Source organism: Agelaius phoeniceus, chromosome 3, assembly GCF_051311805.1.
Source record: "Agelaius phoeniceus isolate bAgePho1 chromosome 3, bAgePho1.hap1, whole genome shotgun sequence".
NCBI lineage: Eukaryota > Metazoa > Chordata > Aves > Passeriformes > Icteridae > Agelaius > Agelaius phoeniceus.
The window spans coordinates 95,591,350-95,609,104 of record NC_135267.1 but is presented as its reverse complement, the minus strand read 5'-3'; the positions used below and the strand labels follow the sequence as shown (position 1 = coordinate 95,609,104).

The following is a 17,755-nucleotide window of genomic DNA, read 5'->3' as shown; positions in this document are numbered from 1 at the left end:
TTTAAAAAAATATAGTTCAATACTATTGGGTTCTGAAAACGCTACTTTTTATTATGTCTTATAAAAACACAGAACTTTTCTGACATACTGAAAATTTGTGTCTATTGAACAAACACTTTACCTGTATACCTTATGCTGTTGCCAAAACCTCAACTGTAAATTCCTTCTTAAAAGGAAAATTTTCTTGTTTAAGTCTAAGATTTGTATTTTAATGAAAAAAAGAGATCAGAAAATGCTAGAAAATTATGTCTGCATTACTTTCATGCTATAATTTTTCTATCAAACATTTCTTTATTAATATAGGGAAGAATATATAAGCTTTTAGAATATTTATTCAGCAAAAATGATACATTTTATTCACCATTTTCTGCAGTAATTGAAACTCAATATAGCTTCAAAATGAATAACCATTGAGCAGTTGTTTTGCTATAGCATTAGATGGGTTGTCTTTACTGAAATATATTTTATGAGTGTTTGATGTTCATGGAGCTGAAGACAAACAGGCAAAGAGAGAATGGATCAGTATATGAGTAGTGGCAACTCTGAGCTTCCTTTGTGTTCATGCTTGTAGGGAAATCTGCATGGAGTGAATTGTTGTATGTATCGATGCTTGTCATTCTTGTTTCATACAGCACATTTAAAAAATATATATAACGCAGCTGTGTTAATGAACCTGTACTTGTTTTTCCATTAATTTAATTTGATTTGATATAATAATAATCTCAAATGTGTTCATTTGCCGCTGTAGCAAATTGATGTAGTATGTAGCACCTGAAAATCTCATTTCTTTTTTTTTTTTTTTTTTTTTGCTTGGTTGGTGTACATTCTGGTGTAAATGGAGTACAGTGGGGTTATCTCAGCCAAAGCACACCCCACAGATCTATGGGCAGTCAAAATTCACAGCTGAATTTTGACTGAATACTACTAAAGAACCAGTACCTATTCATTCCTCTGGGGCAAACCCAAAACTTTTAAGAGACACAGGTCCTCTTTCTTCTTGATTTTCTAAACTCACTAGTGTCTGAAAACTATAGGAAAACAAATTAAAATGAATACACCATGTAAATTCCTATTCTTTTTTTGCCCTAGATTTGGCAGTTTTCACACCGCACCAGTTCCTGCTCACTGCCTGCACGCTCGCTGGCTGTACAAACAGTTCCCAGGTCACCTTGTTTACAGCACAGCTGCCACCATCTCACGTAGATGCCCCGGTCCTGACAGTTTTGGATTCTAGAACAATACATGTACAGTAAGTAAGGATTTCTTCTTTCCTGACAACACAATAGTGCATCAGTTTATTCAAGAATTCCAGTGAGTTCAATCAGGGGAAGGGTTTGTGACATAAAATTAAATTTATTATGATTAAATGCATAGAAGTGATTAGTTTAGTGGTTCTGTGAACCTTCTGATTATCACTTGCCAACTTAATTTCCATTTTGTCTTTACGCAATCAGTATAACCTACATATGGGCATAGCCTCTGCAAACTTCAGTGCAGGAAATGTTCTGGTGATATGCCCCTTTTCTAGCCCCTGCTTTGTGTGTAATCATTTATCTACTGAGTACAAATACTGCATTAGAGGTATGGTTTAGATTTATTTTTATGATTGCACAACTGGGTTTTCGAATTCTCAAAATAGGCCCATGAAGTCCTCTAAACAAAGCCTTACATTTTTCAGCATGGTCTGAATCTTTATTTGGTCTGGTCTTAATCATATTTTGCTTTTATTTGCAGATGGAAAGAACCAGTAGAAGTAAATGGAATCCTAGATCGCTATGTAATTTATTTGGCCACCAATGAGCAGAACTTTACAAAGTGGAATGTAATCTATAACAGCACAGAACTTTTTCTGGATTTTACTATTCCGCAGCTTTTCCCGGGTACTGAATACCTCATAAAACTAGCTGTAAGTTTTAAAGATGTGTAGTGGAGGTGTAAAATGGTGAAAATGATTCTGACTTTGTTAGGATCTTAATATTTAATGGTTCTTGTGTCCACTTTGTTTAACCTCTTCTTTTTGAAGCTAAGGTGGGTGAGCAAAAGTAGGTTTTTTTGTTTCAAAAGAGACTCACAAAACTCTGTATGTAATTTAAATACAGGTTTTATTCAAGGATAAGTTGGATAACTAATAAAGAATTGAGCAGAAATATATGAAATGCTTTTAAAATATTTCCTTGGACCCAACTTAGAAGCAAATATTTAAGGTTTTTAAATGTGTCAACCTTTCATATTTTGTACCATGGTAATTTGTTCTTTCATCCTTACCTTCTGCATGTAGAAGGAAATATCAGAGAAGAAGAGTTCAGTGTAGAGCAGCAGTTTGTGTATTCAAAACATTTTAAAAGACATTAGTGTTTTCATTACATTTCTTTATCATTGGTTTTATTTTGTGATGAAATACAACAGCTTCTTCACTAACAAACCTGAAAATATGTGGATAAAAGGAGAGGATTGTCCCTTGTTTTAAGCACATTGTTCATTTTATAACAATACCTATATAAGGATATTTGCTTTGATAAATGCCATAGAAAAATATTCTGCTCTTGATTATGAATAAATTTACATTTATGTAGACTGGATATGCATTCATTTTTTCTTAACATGCTCTTGAATGTTCTAAATATTATACCACAAAAAATAATCTACCTTCAGGTAATGATAAGGATCTGACTTGAACCTGAAAAAAACAAGGATATTCAGTCTAATTAAAGCTTAGATTCATGTTGAAATTAATTCATTTGTGCCTAGATATTTCAGCATAGTAAATTGCTTAGCATATATAATAGCATCATGTCCAAAACTAAGGCACTACTTCAACAAGCCCTTTATGCCTTGATTTTTTATTTATTCTTTACAAAAGAATTTGTGCTGTCCTTCATTGTGCCACAGCTTTTCTCTGCTCCTGCCCAGCATGGGGGCACAAGGAGAGAGCATCAGGGAAGAATTAACAGCTACAATCTGGAGAGCACCTGTGACTGCTTCTTTTGGTACCTCTGCCTTGTGATACGGGAGGAGGTGTTGTGTGCATCTTGGTTTTGCTTCATCAGCGTGCACAGATTTCCTAGAAGTTACCAAATAAATTTTTAGGAACCCTTTGCTCTCTATATTTTATTTTTCATTCCTTTGTAAATTTTTTATCCCCCCTAATATTTGCATTTAATCAGAAAGTAGCAAAAGATAATTTCTTCTAGTGACAAAGATAACCAGATTTACCTGGATAAAATGCAGTGGTCTGTGATAGGTGAGTTAGAAGATCTAAATGTCCTTGCAGCTTTGAAAATGATAAAAGTGTATGAAAAACTCAATATCTTTGAGGTGTGATAGCTTTCTTAAAACATTTGGGTCCATCATATATAGTGCTAGTTAGACTCTTTTGAGATAGGTTTACAAGTTATGAAGATTAAACATGGCCAAATGTTACTTGTTTATGAAACGAAAAAACTCCAAATATAAAAAAAACCCAACAAAAACCAAATCCACAAAAAAATCAAATCAAGAATACACACCTAGAAAAAAATTAAATATTTAGTGTTTCATATATTATTTAACTGAATTTCAATAAAAATTAAGAATAGAAATACCCCAAACAATCATCAACACTGAAAGATGTAACTAAATTGTTCCTTTTTTTTTGTTACAATGAATTATTTCTATCAGTTAGAACCTTTTCCTTTTCCTTGCTTCACAGTTACTATTAACTTTGGTTTGTATCCATTCAAAATTGGTTTTGTTTTCTGTGTTGACTTATCAAAAACTGCATCTTGAACACAAGAAGCAGGAGCTTCACAAGAACTTTCAGCACCTCACAGGCTGTTGCCTTTAACTTTTGTATGAAAGGTTAGTGTTACTACATTGAAGAGAGTTAGAAAATGTTTATTTTTGCATGCTGTTACGAATTTTCAGAATTGATTACTGCCATTTAATATGCAGCAGTTTTTTTCATAAATGAGTACAACAGGTTTTGTAAGCAAATGTAATGCTTCTTTCCTAAAGTCAGCCAAGAAGACCTAGAGTCATGTCTCCATGGATTAGTACAAAGGAACTTGCTTTTGTTCTGTTCTAAGCTGGGTGAGTGTGAGCCAGGCCAGTCTGAAAGCAAATGGAAAGTTGAAAGGTTGCCTTTAGTAGCCAGGGTGTCACTCTTCTTTGTATGACTGACATGCTTTTGTGATTGAACTGTTAAGCCAATATCTCCTCAGGATGCTGCAGTGTGGGTAAGCGGGCTCAGGTCCTGGGGGGAGTGTTGCTATGTGGTGTCATTGGATGTGGTTTGCATCTGTCCTTTGGCTGTCCAGTTCCTGCGGTATTTTTGCAAATTTCACCTGAAATCTGTTTCTCAGAGTGACAAAATGGGAACTCAGTCTGGGTGGAGGTTGTCATGGCTTTGAGAATCACTGGATGTGATAGCCAGATGTCCAGTCCATTTGGATACACTGATCTAAAATTCCCCTACCTAAAATGCAGATGAGCTCTCTTTTGCTGATTTTCATTAGAAGAACCAGAAACTTCATGTCCCAGCAAATTTCAGACATACAAAAATTGAGCTGTGTGAAATTCAAGAAATAAATGAATGAAAAGGCTGCTGTTACCAAGCCCTTAAATGAAACACTCTCCACTGCTGAAATAGGCCTGGTGGAAATTAATTAGCTAGTCAATAAGGAATAAATGAGAAAGAGGCCTTCCAGAACTGTTCTTTTTGGCTTCTTTATGAAGCCAGTGGAAGTGGAATCATTCAAAGATTACTCTGCTTCTCCTGGAAGGATAATTTTCTTAAATATTTTACTTATCAAAATACTGTTACCTGAGCATCCATTTGAACTGATGCTGGTTTTTGGGTTTTTTAATAAACAATATCATGTTTAGAGTAAATGCCATTTTTTGGATGTTCCCAAAACTGAGATTGTATTCTTTCATCTTTACTTGGTAGTTCAGACCAAACATGGAGTCGTTCCTTAGTTGTATTGGGAATGTAATTTCCAGTGATATCAAAACAATCTTTATGTATAAAAGAGCCTCTTATTTACAAACAATACTTATTTTTACCCTTGGGGTCAGTATACAGTTTTGGAGGGCATAGAGATTATGTTTGACTGTTCTCTGATTTGAAAAACAATGGGAAATGGGAAACTGAAGCTAATCCTTTCAAATAAAATATAACAGATTGAGAGAAACATTTTATTCCTGGAGATTTGGATAGCAAGATTCTTTGTTTGCTGATGATCCACTTGTCCACTTTAGTGCATGGACAACTTAGAAAAACACAGATAATACCATAATTTTTATGTAAGTGTATGTCCAAATGTAAATATTTGTTGAATTTAGGTTTTTATTAATTTTATTATTAAACAAAACCCTAAAAATAAGCAATAACATAACACAAAAATCTTTCAATCCAGTACCAATATATGCACATATATTTGTATGGTTTTTAGCATGTGTAGTGTTGTCATCAGTGTTAGTGCAAATAATTGGCAAAGCATCACATGGACCATAGCTGTGTACATGTAAAACTTTAAAAGCCTGTTATATGGAGTGATATGCACTTTTGCCCTCACATTGTATTATTTCATATCCCAAACAAAATACAAAAAATGGGTGGTTATCAGTTGCCAGAGAACAAAATATTATACGAATTATTTTACTTTATTTTCCATAAACATGTAATAATAACAACTAATACACACTGGTTTATAATAGGGTGGTTTTTCACTATTATAATTGTACATGCTCTGGGTGCTGTTGTGAAATACAGAAGAATGTTTTAGCTATAGTATGCCTAAAAACTAAGTATCATAAGTTATTATACATCCTCTTGTTATTTAAGAAAAGAGGTAAACAAATCTATGCTAAGAAAAGGATCTTACCTGAAAATCACAGGCTTACTAGGTTGAGATGTGGAGGAATAATGAGACTTAGGCAAAAAAAAAATTACTAAACTTATTGGTACTACCTTGAAAGGTGTTTATTTGTTCTGATTAATATTTTAAGGCTTGCACTGGAGGTGGGTGTTCTGTAAGCGAAGCCAGCACGGCTATAACAGATGAGAGTACACCAGAAGGGGTTCCTGCTCCAAAAGCCCAGTCATATGCATCTGACTCCTTTAACATCTCCTGGACTAAGCCTGAGTATCCGAATGGTAAGTGAACTCTTTTAGCCTCAAGTTAAAAAGATGATTAGTAAAGGTAAATTAATATTCTAAATGGCAGCTTATATGTGGTGCTTAATTTTTAATGATCATTTTAGCACATAAAATACCTGAGATAGTATCATTGTCTGCAGCTGGGAGATTGTGGTTTTCAGCCCAACGTGGTGTTTCAGTGGCTCAAAAGTGCTCCCTTTTGATAGTTCTTGTGTACTGCATCTCATTGTTCAATGTTTTCCCGGGCAGCTGAGCTGAGGAACAGGCATTCTTGGAGAATATCGGTCTAGGATGTTAATTTCACCCTCCAATAAAACATTAATTGATATGTAATAATAATTAGATTTGTGTTCTGCATACTCATTATATAGTTGTACTTTTCTATGGCTGTGAAAGTTAAACAATATACTTTCTTTTGTTTAGAAATGTTTTCCATTTCGAAATGTCCGTGTGTAAAACTTCTAGACAAATGTTACTTTTCTAGTGGGGTTGCACAGTATCATTTACCTTGGAATTTGCTTTGATTTTAGCAGTTTAAATCACTGCTACATGCATGATAATAAAATCAGAGTGATGCTATGTAGGAATCACTAAATTTGAAGTATCAGAAATGTTTTTCTTTATTGGCTCATGATATTATTTCAATATATAGAATTATTTCTCCCAGTGGTTTCACATAAATTTCATTTTTTCCTGCAAGTTTTTTTCCCACATTCAGTTGCGATAAAGCACATCCTACTTGTTCAACTTCACTAAAGACATTTTAAATTATTCCCCCAGAAGTGGTGATTGTATTCTGTAAGGTCTTACATTAAATTTAGAAAGAAATAAGAATATGTCACCTGTTAAATAATGTATTTGATAATTTATGGTTCTTTGGAAGTCATTGTGGAAGATTTTGCTTCCTAGCCCCTTAGAAACTTTCTAACTCTGTTTCTAAGATCTCATCAGCATGTGTGGCAAAGGTAAGGAGGCAGGAGAAAGGGGAAGGGTAAGGGATGGGAGGAAATGGTGAGGATGGTCATGTATGTAGCTTAGTGCTAAAGTCTGAATAATTTTCCCTGAAGTAGGCATTTTATAGTTAGTTTCAGGGCCTGATCGTGTTATCCTTGCATTGTGGAAAAAAATCCAAACCATTTAGAGAGTGGTTAAACTAATCAAGGAAATATAAATATATATGTCCATATACATATTTGTACATGCATATCAACAGCACACAATAAAGGTCTAGAGTTTAAGAAATAAATTTTCACAAGCTTCCTTTAAAACAACTAAAAGCCAGGATGTATGACTGAATTTGGGTGTTGTAGCTTGTTAATACAGCATTTACTATGTCCAGCTTGTGTCTCCTTTTAACTACAATAAACAACTTGCTAGGGAACTGCTGAGGATGTTGGTGCACTTTCAGCAAGTTTGCAGCTGTTTCCAGATTGGTTGGGAGTGCAGGGCAGGAAAGCTCTGCAGAGGGACTTGGACAGGCTGGATCAGTGGGCTGAGGCCAATGGTGTGAGGTTCTACAAGGCCCAGTCTGGGTGCTGCCCTTGGGTCACAACAATACCAGGCAGTGCCACAAGCTGGGAAGCTGCTGAGGAAAAAAGCACCTGGGGGTGCTGGTCAGCAGTGGCTGAGCTGCAAGAGCCAGTGTGTGCCCAGGTGGCCAAGAAAGCCAGTGGCATCCAATGGATCATCACTGATGTGGCCAGCAGGACCAGGGTGGTGATTGTTCTCCTGTACTCAGCACTGGTGAGGCCACACCTCCAATCGTGTCTTTAGTTCCAGACCTCTCACCATGAAAAAAGACATTGAGGTGCTAGACTGAGTCCAGAGAAGGGTAACGGGGCTGGGAAAGATGCTGGAGTGCAAGTCAGATGAGGAGCAGCTGAGGGAGCTGGGGGTGTTTAGCCTGGAGAAAAGGAGGCTGGGGGGAGACCTTATCCTTCTCTACAACTGCCTGAAATGAGAGTGTAGCCAGGTGGGGGTCAGTCTCTTCTCCCAAGGAACAAGCAATAGCACAAGAGGAAATGGCCTCAAGTCGTGCCACAGAGGTTCAGATTGTGTATAAGGAAAAATTCCTCATAGAAAGGGTTCCCAAGCATTGGAACAGGCTGCCCAGGGAAGCAGTTGAGTCATCATCCCTGAAAGTATTTATAAGATGAAAAGTTGTGGCACTTTGGGACATGGTTTAGTGGTGGATTTAGCAGTGCTGGGTTAGCAGTTGGACTCAATGATCTTCAAGGTTTTTTCCAACCTAAATGATTCCGTGATTTATCTAATAACGTATTTCCTCATTCTCCAATTTTCTGTTTCCATCCTTTCTCCATTTTCTTGAAAAGACTTTTAAAAAACTCAACAGCAAATAAGCTCTAAAAGTTTTGACTGAGCAAATGCTTAATCAGGAAGGTTCACATTGTTCAGTGACTTTGTTTTGCTCGTTCTCAGCACATCTTTTGGGCTGCCTTTTGGCCATATCATTTATAATGGCTGTGTCAGTGTTTTAAAACTGTGTAAGAGACTGAAAAATATCATAGTTGAGAAGAATAAAATTTGAGAAAAACCAGCAGAAGGTACTTAGGTACTTTCCCTAAAACTTTCTTTCTTCAGCATTCTACTGGTGCATTCTTTATTTTTCTGTTTGTTTATTTTTTTTTCCCCAAAAGCGTAAAAACTGTTTCCTCCTTTGAAATGAGTTTGATCAAACTTGGTGTGTTTCAGGCTGCTAAGCAGTGCTTTTCAAAAATACTGAGCTTGGTTTTGTTTCAGGTGGAAACCTCAGAATTGCAAAGATTTGCATATCAGAGATTGTCATCTCCTTATTAGTTCTCTGGGGCCATTCCCTTCTCTCCTGCCTCCTTTCGTTTGCTCCTGCTTGACAGATGCTACTGTTTATTTCCATGGGCTGAGGAGGCTTATCAGCTTCCATTGGGCTGGCTGGGGCTTGGACAGCGCAGACTTTGCTATGCTCTCCTGATATATATGGGGTCCAGCTGCTTGCTGTGAATTAGAAAAAAATTAAGGAGAATTAAAATGCTACCCTGGAGGTCAGAGGTGGCAAAACAGATTAAAGGCTACATGGCTTCTTCACAAAGATGGCACAATGAGGGGAAACAAGCTTTGGGGTACAGGAACACCTAGGCCTGTGTTGTCCAGATGTAGATATCGAACTTCGGGGCTACGTTTTTTTTATAAATTTAGGGCTTATTTACATTATATGGAGGGAAAAAATATTTCGTAGAAAAATGGGAAATTTTTTGTTGAAAGTTGCTTTGAAAATATAGTTTATGTATCAAGTAGAAAAAAGACTTTTGGAAGATGGCATGTTGAATATATTTGAAATATCGACATTTTATTTTGTCTTATTTTCAATCCAGCAATAAAATTGTTGATGGGACATGGCCCAGATTCTGCCACTCTACACACACATATCGCATACATATGTAGGTAATAGGTAGTATAGGCAATATTGACCATTTAGATGAGGGCAGTGTATGGAGAGGCTTGTGAAATCATGTGTCATCAGATACTCTGCTTTCACCTTTCATTATTCTAGTGGCCTTAATAAACAATGATCTCTTCTTCAGAGCACATCCATTATAATCTTGCCAGATAGCTGCTCTTTTAAAATCCTTGAAAATTTTCCAATGAAAATTTTCCTTAGCTGGTCAATTCTCAAAAACTTCATTTTGTGTTCATGTCATAGATAAAACCAAGTCTAAATCAGACTGTACCTTCCCAGGCCATGTGGAATTTTAATGGAAAATATTAGGTACAGTAAAAACTGATTTATAAAATTATTCAGTGAACTAAGCCAGTACTCGTTCTTGCAAATCCTTGTGCTTATGAGAGACGACTGGTGTTTGTAGTCAGTGAAATTGATGTAGGTGAAAGTATGTTTGCTTAAGATTTGACCTGTAGATTGCACCTTAAGAGTAAAGTGCTTGTAGTACTTTGGATTCAAAATCTCTTTAGTGTCTTGAATATCATTGACACATTATATGGTCTCACCCAGAGAGGGGAAAGGAGCAAGAAGAAGATTTTATAACTTTCTTCAGTTTAAGTTTAATTTGTATTCTTGGATTTCTTTTCGATGGTGAAACATAATTGTACTATAGACAATAGAGATTTTGTCTTCAGTGAAATCAAGATTTGACCTAGCTGCCTAGACTTCAAAACTATGAAGAAACTGCATCTTTTCATAGTGACCACATGTTGTTCAGGAAGCCTTGTAAATCACAAAAATGTCCTATGGTCTTATATATTTTATGCATGGTAAACTTCAGCAGTATCTAGCAAGTCTCAAGAAGTTTGTTAACTTTGGGCTAACTTTAAACTTTTTCTCTCTATGTTTTGGAAGCCTATACCGGTGAAATAGGGAAGCAGAGTTACTCATCCCTGGTGAAAATAGTTACTGCCTAATTTAGAAAAATGGCTTCATATCTCAAAAATGGACTATTAGATCATTTTCTTCTGAAATGTACTTTTTTTTCTTTCTTTTCATACTGTAGTTTTCTCCATCAGTGTCCTACATGGCAAAGGCAGAAGTAAAATCAAGAGGTAATGGATCAGGTTTTTGGAGATGATTGTTCTCTATCTGTACTGGGAGAACTAACAGAAGCTCACAGAGCTGAGCAGCAAGCTGCTCCTCAAGTGGGCACGCAGCACAGTGCTGTGGCTTTAGGAACTCTCTAAAACATTAATGCCAAGTGACCTGACTATGATTCGTGCTGTTACCATAAGTATCAAATGAATTAATAATGATTTATTAGGCACTGATCTGGGCTCTCTGGTGACCAGTGACGGGACCCAAGGGAACGGCATAAAGGTGTCTCACGAGATTTAGGTGTGAGATCAGGAAAAGGTTCCTTGCCCAGAGGTGTTTGGGCACTGGAACAGGCTCCCCAGAGAAGTGGTCACAGCACCAGCCTGACAGAGTTCAGAAGTGTTTGGACAATGCTCTCAGGCACATGGTGTGATTCTTGGGGTTGTCCTGTTGGTCCCTTCCAGCACAGGTAATTTTAAGATTCTATTCTATGGTACTTTAAAGGGGTTAGTGCTACAGGTATAGTAGATGCTTAGAGTTATCTCAGTGTTCGGCATTTTTTCCCTAGAAAACACATCCTTAATGCTAGCATTCACATTTTTCCTCTGAGATAAACAAAATAGTTTAAAGTATATACCCATATATATAAGATTTGTTTATTTATTGTAGGAAAAATATCAACCATTCATGTTATTGCTTCAAAAGCAACTAGGCACAGAAAGGCAAAGGATTTTTGCTTTAGAAACCCTGTCAAATGTGGTAAGATTGATAGTGTGAGGTTTTCCAGGACCTCCTCCTGCACATCTCTGCTGTCTGAGCTGAGTTTAGCCTCTCGGTTTTCTAGAAGAGAAGGGAATTGAGGAGTGTGTGAATCACTTCACCATACTCAGATCTTTAGCATATAAATATTTTGAAGTAGAACTCTTCAAAGCTCAGCTGAAACAGTTGTGTGTACACTTTTATTTATGATGCAGTTCTCCATTTTGTGGAGTGGAAAATATTTTTTCAATTTCACATCGAATCTTCCTCAATGTAGTTTCAAAAAATTAATTTTTAAGGGAAGGAATAGTGAACTGACCTATAGTTTTACAATAGAATTTGTTTTTATAATGGAAGGATTGGAAGGCATCCTCTGAACTAAAATCACTTCAAATATATCCTATAACTTTGCATTTATTTGGCTTAGGATTTCTCATTTAAATAACTTTTAAAAAGGGAGATTATTTAGAAGTAAGAAAGATGGCAGAATAGCCCTAAGAAAAAGTACTGCTTTGCAAGCTCAGTTTCTAAAGTCTAAGCAAATCTGTAAAACGAAGTTTTTAGTTCATTAAATTCAAAATACTCTACAGGATTTGTCATCCTACCATGTACCTTTATAAGAACAAAGTTTTAGAATTCCTTATAAATGCAACAAGCAATCACTGGCAGTTTTAGTTAGTATTAGCCGGTTATACAAGAAGGACCATTCTTTCCTCTGTCTAAAAGTCTTGCTCATGTTTGAGTTTCCAAATATGTTTTCTTTCTTTAGATTGACTAGGAAAGGAGTAGTTTACTTCAGGAATTTTTCTACAGCATATTGAGAAGGAAACAGTGATCATTACTCTTTTGTGATTTCATGAAGAAAAGTGGGTAATATTTTCCAACCACCCCACTCATACCCCAAATTAATGAAGCATGTCGTTTGTTGGCAAAGCACTGAAAATCTGAAGTAATTTTTATAAAGAAAGAGTATGAAAAAGGTGTTTTGTGTGACAAAATTATTTGTTACTGATTCATTGTAGTTATAGCACTGAGTTGTCCTTCCACATTTTGATTATTTTGAAGATTTTGTTTCTAAGTCTGAAGCTGTTAAGCTGTGAGATGGTTTTTTGTATTGTTCAAAAAGCCGTATGCAGAGTAGACTCTAAACCAGAATTGCCTCAGTTTCCCTCATTCCAAGGTGGTGTTGGCAGCCTCTCAGAAGCAAGTTTTTTAAGGAATAGTGAATAGGAACCTTTGGAATAGTGAAACTGTTTAAAGAGATGCAGTGCACTTGTAAGGTTTGCAATAGTTAAAGATGGGAGAGTATCTTTCTTTTGTGTTTTATCTGCCCAGTCATGCTAAACAATATCTGCTCAATCTTGAACAGTTTGAAATACTACTACTACTGCCTTGGTGTCTGTAGCATTAGTTTTCTTCTAAATTCTGTAGCTTTTTGGTTACTAAGTGCTATCACATTGTTTTATAGGTATTATTACTAGCTATGGATTGTACATGGATGGTGTTCTGCTGCAGAATTCATCACAGCTAAGTTGTTATGCTTATGGGCTTGCTCCTTGGAGTCTGCATTCCTTCAGAGTCCAAGCATGTACTGCAAAAGGTTGTGCTTTAGGTCCACTGGTGAGTACCTTAATTTACATTCTGGGAATGTAATAAATGTCAGATGACAGTGAATATCAGAGTAAATGGTGATGATTCACTCTGGGCAGTACTAACCCATCTGGCAAAATGTGACATTTAAAAAAAATCCTGTTTAAGAGCTGCTAAAGATTCAATAGGTCATTGTTAGGCACCATTCCAAAGTAGAACATAGGTACAGTGAGGGAAGACAAAAACGGAGGCTGAAACACACATTATTGAAATTAAATGGAGTTAATATGTTTGAAAGGTGCAGGTGTGCTTTAACCAGATTTACAAGAATGTATATAAAGAAAGAGTTACTGTTCCAGTAATGAGCAAATTTCTAGCTGCTGGACTGAAAGGATTAAAGTTAATTTGAGAATTGCAGAAGCTAGAAGTGGCAACAGGAACAAGGAAAATATGGTAATTCATAAATCTTTTGAATGCAAGTATGTGATCAAAATATTATACTTGACAGATTTTAGCAGTCTTGTGTAATGCCCCATTTTTTCAGGATTTGAGAACACAGGAATATTAAATTTGACAAATTTGTGAAAAACAGACCTCCTGAGGGTTTTTAATTTTGTTAAAGGTTTTTGGATATATAGCTGAACTGATATATCTGGTATGATTTCATAGTATAGCTGATGAATAACTAGATTCATATCTACTGTGCTTGGTTTTGTTTTCTAGCATAACTGAGAAAGAGGCCGGTGCTTATTCTGGGATTTAACTTTTTGTTTAATTCAGCTTTATTTTTAGGCTTCTAAATTTGGTAAAAAAAAAAAGAGGGAAGAAAAAAGAGGTTTGGGAGGGTTTTGTGTTTTTCTTTCTATTTTTTATATCACAGTTTATTTTTTATCAGGAAAGAACTTCCAGGTTTTATTTTTATGTTGTAATTTGTTAGTCACATTTCCAATTTTATTTCCAAGATTGCTTTTGTTCAAATGCCAGTAATGTTTTCTCTCTGCAGAAGACAACTAGACTTTATAACCATTAAACATTTTATAGCTTGCTCTACTTTGAAGAATACTTATTCTTAAAAGCTCGAATGGCTTTTTGCCAGTTTTTCTTGTACATTTTTTTACAACTTCACATATACCCCAAAAGCAAATCATGTTTTAAGGTACTTGATGTGCAATAACCTAATCCATTGTGTTGGTAATGATGCTTAAGAAAACTCATTACCAAACTTTGCATACAGATGAAATATGTAAGTTTTCAGTACTACTGTCCTATCAAATAGGCATCAAAAGGAAAGAAGAGAACACCAGTGGTTACAGTTTAAAAAATACTTCTAGTAGTCTTTTTTGACATCTCTTCTGAAATACAGACTCGTAACTTGACTTTTGGAACAATTCAAAGGGGTTGCGGTAGCTGATACTCATCTGCATCCCATGATCAGTACACAAACTGTTTTCCAGAGACAGTGATCCATCTCTAATCACAGGAATTGAAGTACATCTTGATTTAGGCTCACCTAAGTGTTGCCAGGAAGTTAAAGCACTGGATCTTCATTTGATTTTTAAAAAAAGATTTTCATATCAATTACGGAGTAAATCCAATACTTAAAAAAAAAGAAGAAGAAAAAGAGAAACCTAATGTTTTGCCTCTGCTCTAAATAGTATGGGAAACATTTCCCAGCAGTAAACTGATATGATTCCAGCTATTTTTGTTGCTGATCTTGTGCTTAATGTGCCCTAATCGATCAAGGAATATCATGTGACATTCCCCTAAATATGGAATTTGTCCACCTTATATTCCTGAAGGTTCTGAAGATCTTAATTAATTATGAGTGCATTAGCTGTTATTCTATTTCAAAAACATGGTTTTGTTCAGATTAGGTAGTTCTTGTTTGATTTTTTTTTCTGTGACTGTGACTTATTTTTAAGCGAGATACAATTTGTTAAGTAAATTAAGAAAGGCTGCATTTTAATCTCTTCCTATTACATCCAAGATACTGCTTTTTTCTGTTCTAATTGTTTGGGTGTTTTGTCCCTAAAGAGGGAAAAAAATGGTTTATTAAGGGCTAGTGTAGCCTGTAATGGATTCTTTGGAGAAATTCAAGAAAACTCAAATTATGTTTGTTTTGAAATGTGTTACCTCTTGTAAATGTCTTATTTATAAGTGGAAATGTTCAACACTGAGTATTTCTCATCTCAACCCACTGCTATTAAATTTAAATTTCAGGGTTTTAGTAATATGTATGCTTGTACTTTTCCCAATATTATTAGGCCTATTCTATGATTTCTCTGATTTGGTGTCACTTATATGATAGAAGAGTCTTTGTTTATTAAACTATTAGTAAGTATGTCTGAAAATACCACGGGGTGGTGTAAAATGATATTTAGAAAAATAAGTCTGAATAAGGTTTTCTGTGCCATATGTTTATATAGCACATTATAAAAAAAGCTAAAGACATAATATAGCTGTTGCAACTGTTTAGGACATGATACAGATTGCTACAAATTTATATTATTTAAAGATTTTTTTGAATCTTCTTCAGTAGAAAAACATAATTGTTAATAATTTCTTCACATTTTTCATGTTTCTGATTGGAGCACCTGCATTTAGGAGCACTTTACTGGAAATTACTTTGTTTAGAAAGCACCATTTAGTCAAATCCTTCCATAAGGATGTTTTTGACTAAAATACCCAAATAATCAATGTGGCAGTGATCCAATAAATCTATGTTTATCTTTAAGCATGTACTTTATCCTGTTGGCTTTACTGCAACTTATCACTTACTTTCAATATAAGAAAGTGTATAAATAGAGAAGCACATATGGAGGTATTGATGCACATGGCAGTTGTAAACAATAAGCTGTCCAATCTTTACACCTGAAAAGTACAACATTCATGTTTCAAGGACAGAGAAAATATGTTTGGTTATTTAGATGACAGAGCAGGTGTGGCAGATTAAAAATAGCATTTATTAGCACTCCCAAGAACCTGCAGCTGAGAGGCACTTACAGAAGTGTGAAACCATCTTATACCTTAGAAAACACCAAATAAATAATGTAGCAGAAACAAAATTGTCGCCATAAATAACATAATAACAAATTACTTTGTTCCATAGCACTGAATGTTTACTATGAGTTGCAATAGTAAATATCTGGAATATTTAATAAGTATTTATTTATTTCTATTACAAATCTTTCATATTCAGTACATTATCCAGCTATTTTACATTTTATTTTCTCTTAAAGATTTACTTTTTATTGCAACTTAATTTTATTAGGTGAATGTGAAAGTTAATTTAGGGAGCAGCCAATATTCCAGAAAGGAATTTTTGTCTGTTAAATATTTGTAATAATTTACTGCAGTGTTTAAATGCGTGTTCCTTGCAGTTGCTTTGTAAACGCAGAAAGTTATGTGGTCTTCTATTGCTGTATCCTTTCCTTACACTGAGATTATACATCTGCATGAGGTGGATGTAAAAATAATTAAATAATTTAAAAAATAATCTTTCATTCTTTTTCAGTATTTGTTTCCTGTTACTTACAGTAATATCTATTTAAAGTAGGTTAGTAGCTGAACAGCTTCAAACAAATGTAGATGAAAGGACAGCAACATGCTTAAAAATTAGGATGCTGACAGTGTTAGTTACTTTTTCTTAATTAAGAAATACCTTTTCTTAAACTTTGCATCTCTCATTCCTCCTCTGTGACTATGGCACCAAATTCCATCTCCTGTTGAATTTGCAGGTAGAAGCTCGGACCATGGAAGCTGCCCCTGAGGGAATGGTTGATGTATTTACTATTGCTGATGGGTCCAAAGAAGTTCAATTAAAATGGCTTGCCCCAAATAAACCAAATGGAAAACTGACCTACACAGTCCTTGTCACTGGTCTGTTCTATGCTGATCAAGGTATAATTTTCCCTTCATAATAAGTCTAATGATAACATTGATATTCCATTTATTTTTAAAAAAAATTCTTTAGCACTATATTTTTGTACTTTTTTGTTTTTCCCTGTGCCATTGATTATTTTAGAATTATCAATTTTTATTTAAGAACTGCTGCTTTGATTTATGGTGCTTTACATTTGTACAAACACATAAATTGGCAAATAAAGATAAGCTCTCTGCACTCATTTAGTCTCTAGATATACACATGGAGTCTTATCTTGTCACCTTCTCTCAGATAAGGAAGCTGTGCTCACAAAGTTTCGGTTGGTTTGCTTATATAAACCACTTGTGAGAGCTGGTCATAGTATGGTTGATCATGAGTATAATTTGAAGAAGAAAGGGAAAGAAAACCAACTCTCTATTTCTATATCATAAACAGACTCAACATGAGATACAAAAGCCTGACAAGTAACAGTTCCCCGCAGGTTGTTCTTTTGCTTCCCAGGTTTATGTTGCAGGTTGTTTCCTTTTTTTTACATCTTTAAAGCTTAAACATAGCAATGTGGTCTTGGGTTAAAATGTTGCTAAATCAGAGCAGGCAGTTAGTGATGTCACCCTTATGTAAAAGCCTAGGGCACTAAAGAAAGTAAATGGACATTTTTTCCAAATGTATTGCAAAATGTGTGTATTTTTTAGTTGAAAGTAGAAAGCCATGTCCTCTAATTATATATATGTAAAATACTTGGGCACTGAATAAAAATGAATGTTCACAAAATGAGTATGAGCATTTCATATGTCAATTTGAGCTATTAAGCATGCTCTAAGGTATAATAAATAATAAAATATTGTAC

The 17,755-nt window shown here is 35.1% G+C and overlaps 1 protein-coding gene across 10 annotated transcripts in view; it reads left to right on the top strand.

Annotated features, from left to right (window-relative positions):
* USH2A (usherin) overlaps positions 1 to 17,755 on the top strand; it is a 373,658-nt gene that overhangs the window by 182,997 nt on the left and 172,906 nt on the right. For all 10 annotated transcript variants that reach the window (XR_013181496.1, XM_077175908.1, XM_077175909.1 and 7 more), the window contains 5 exons: positions 1,090 to 1,249; positions 1,735 to 1,906; positions 5,989 to 6,136; positions 12,904 to 13,055; positions 16,763 to 16,925. Coding sequence is in view for 9 of the 10 variants with exons in the window: in XM_077175908.1 (XP_077032023.1) it covers positions 1,090 to 1,249; positions 1,735 to 1,906; positions 5,989 to 6,136; positions 12,904 to 13,055; positions 16,763 to 16,925 (795 nt within the window). In the remaining variant the exon portion in view is untranslated. The remainder of the gene's footprint in view (positions 1 to 1,089; positions 1,250 to 1,734; positions 1,907 to 5,988; positions 6,137 to 12,903; positions 13,056 to 16,762; positions 16,926 to 17,755) is intronic.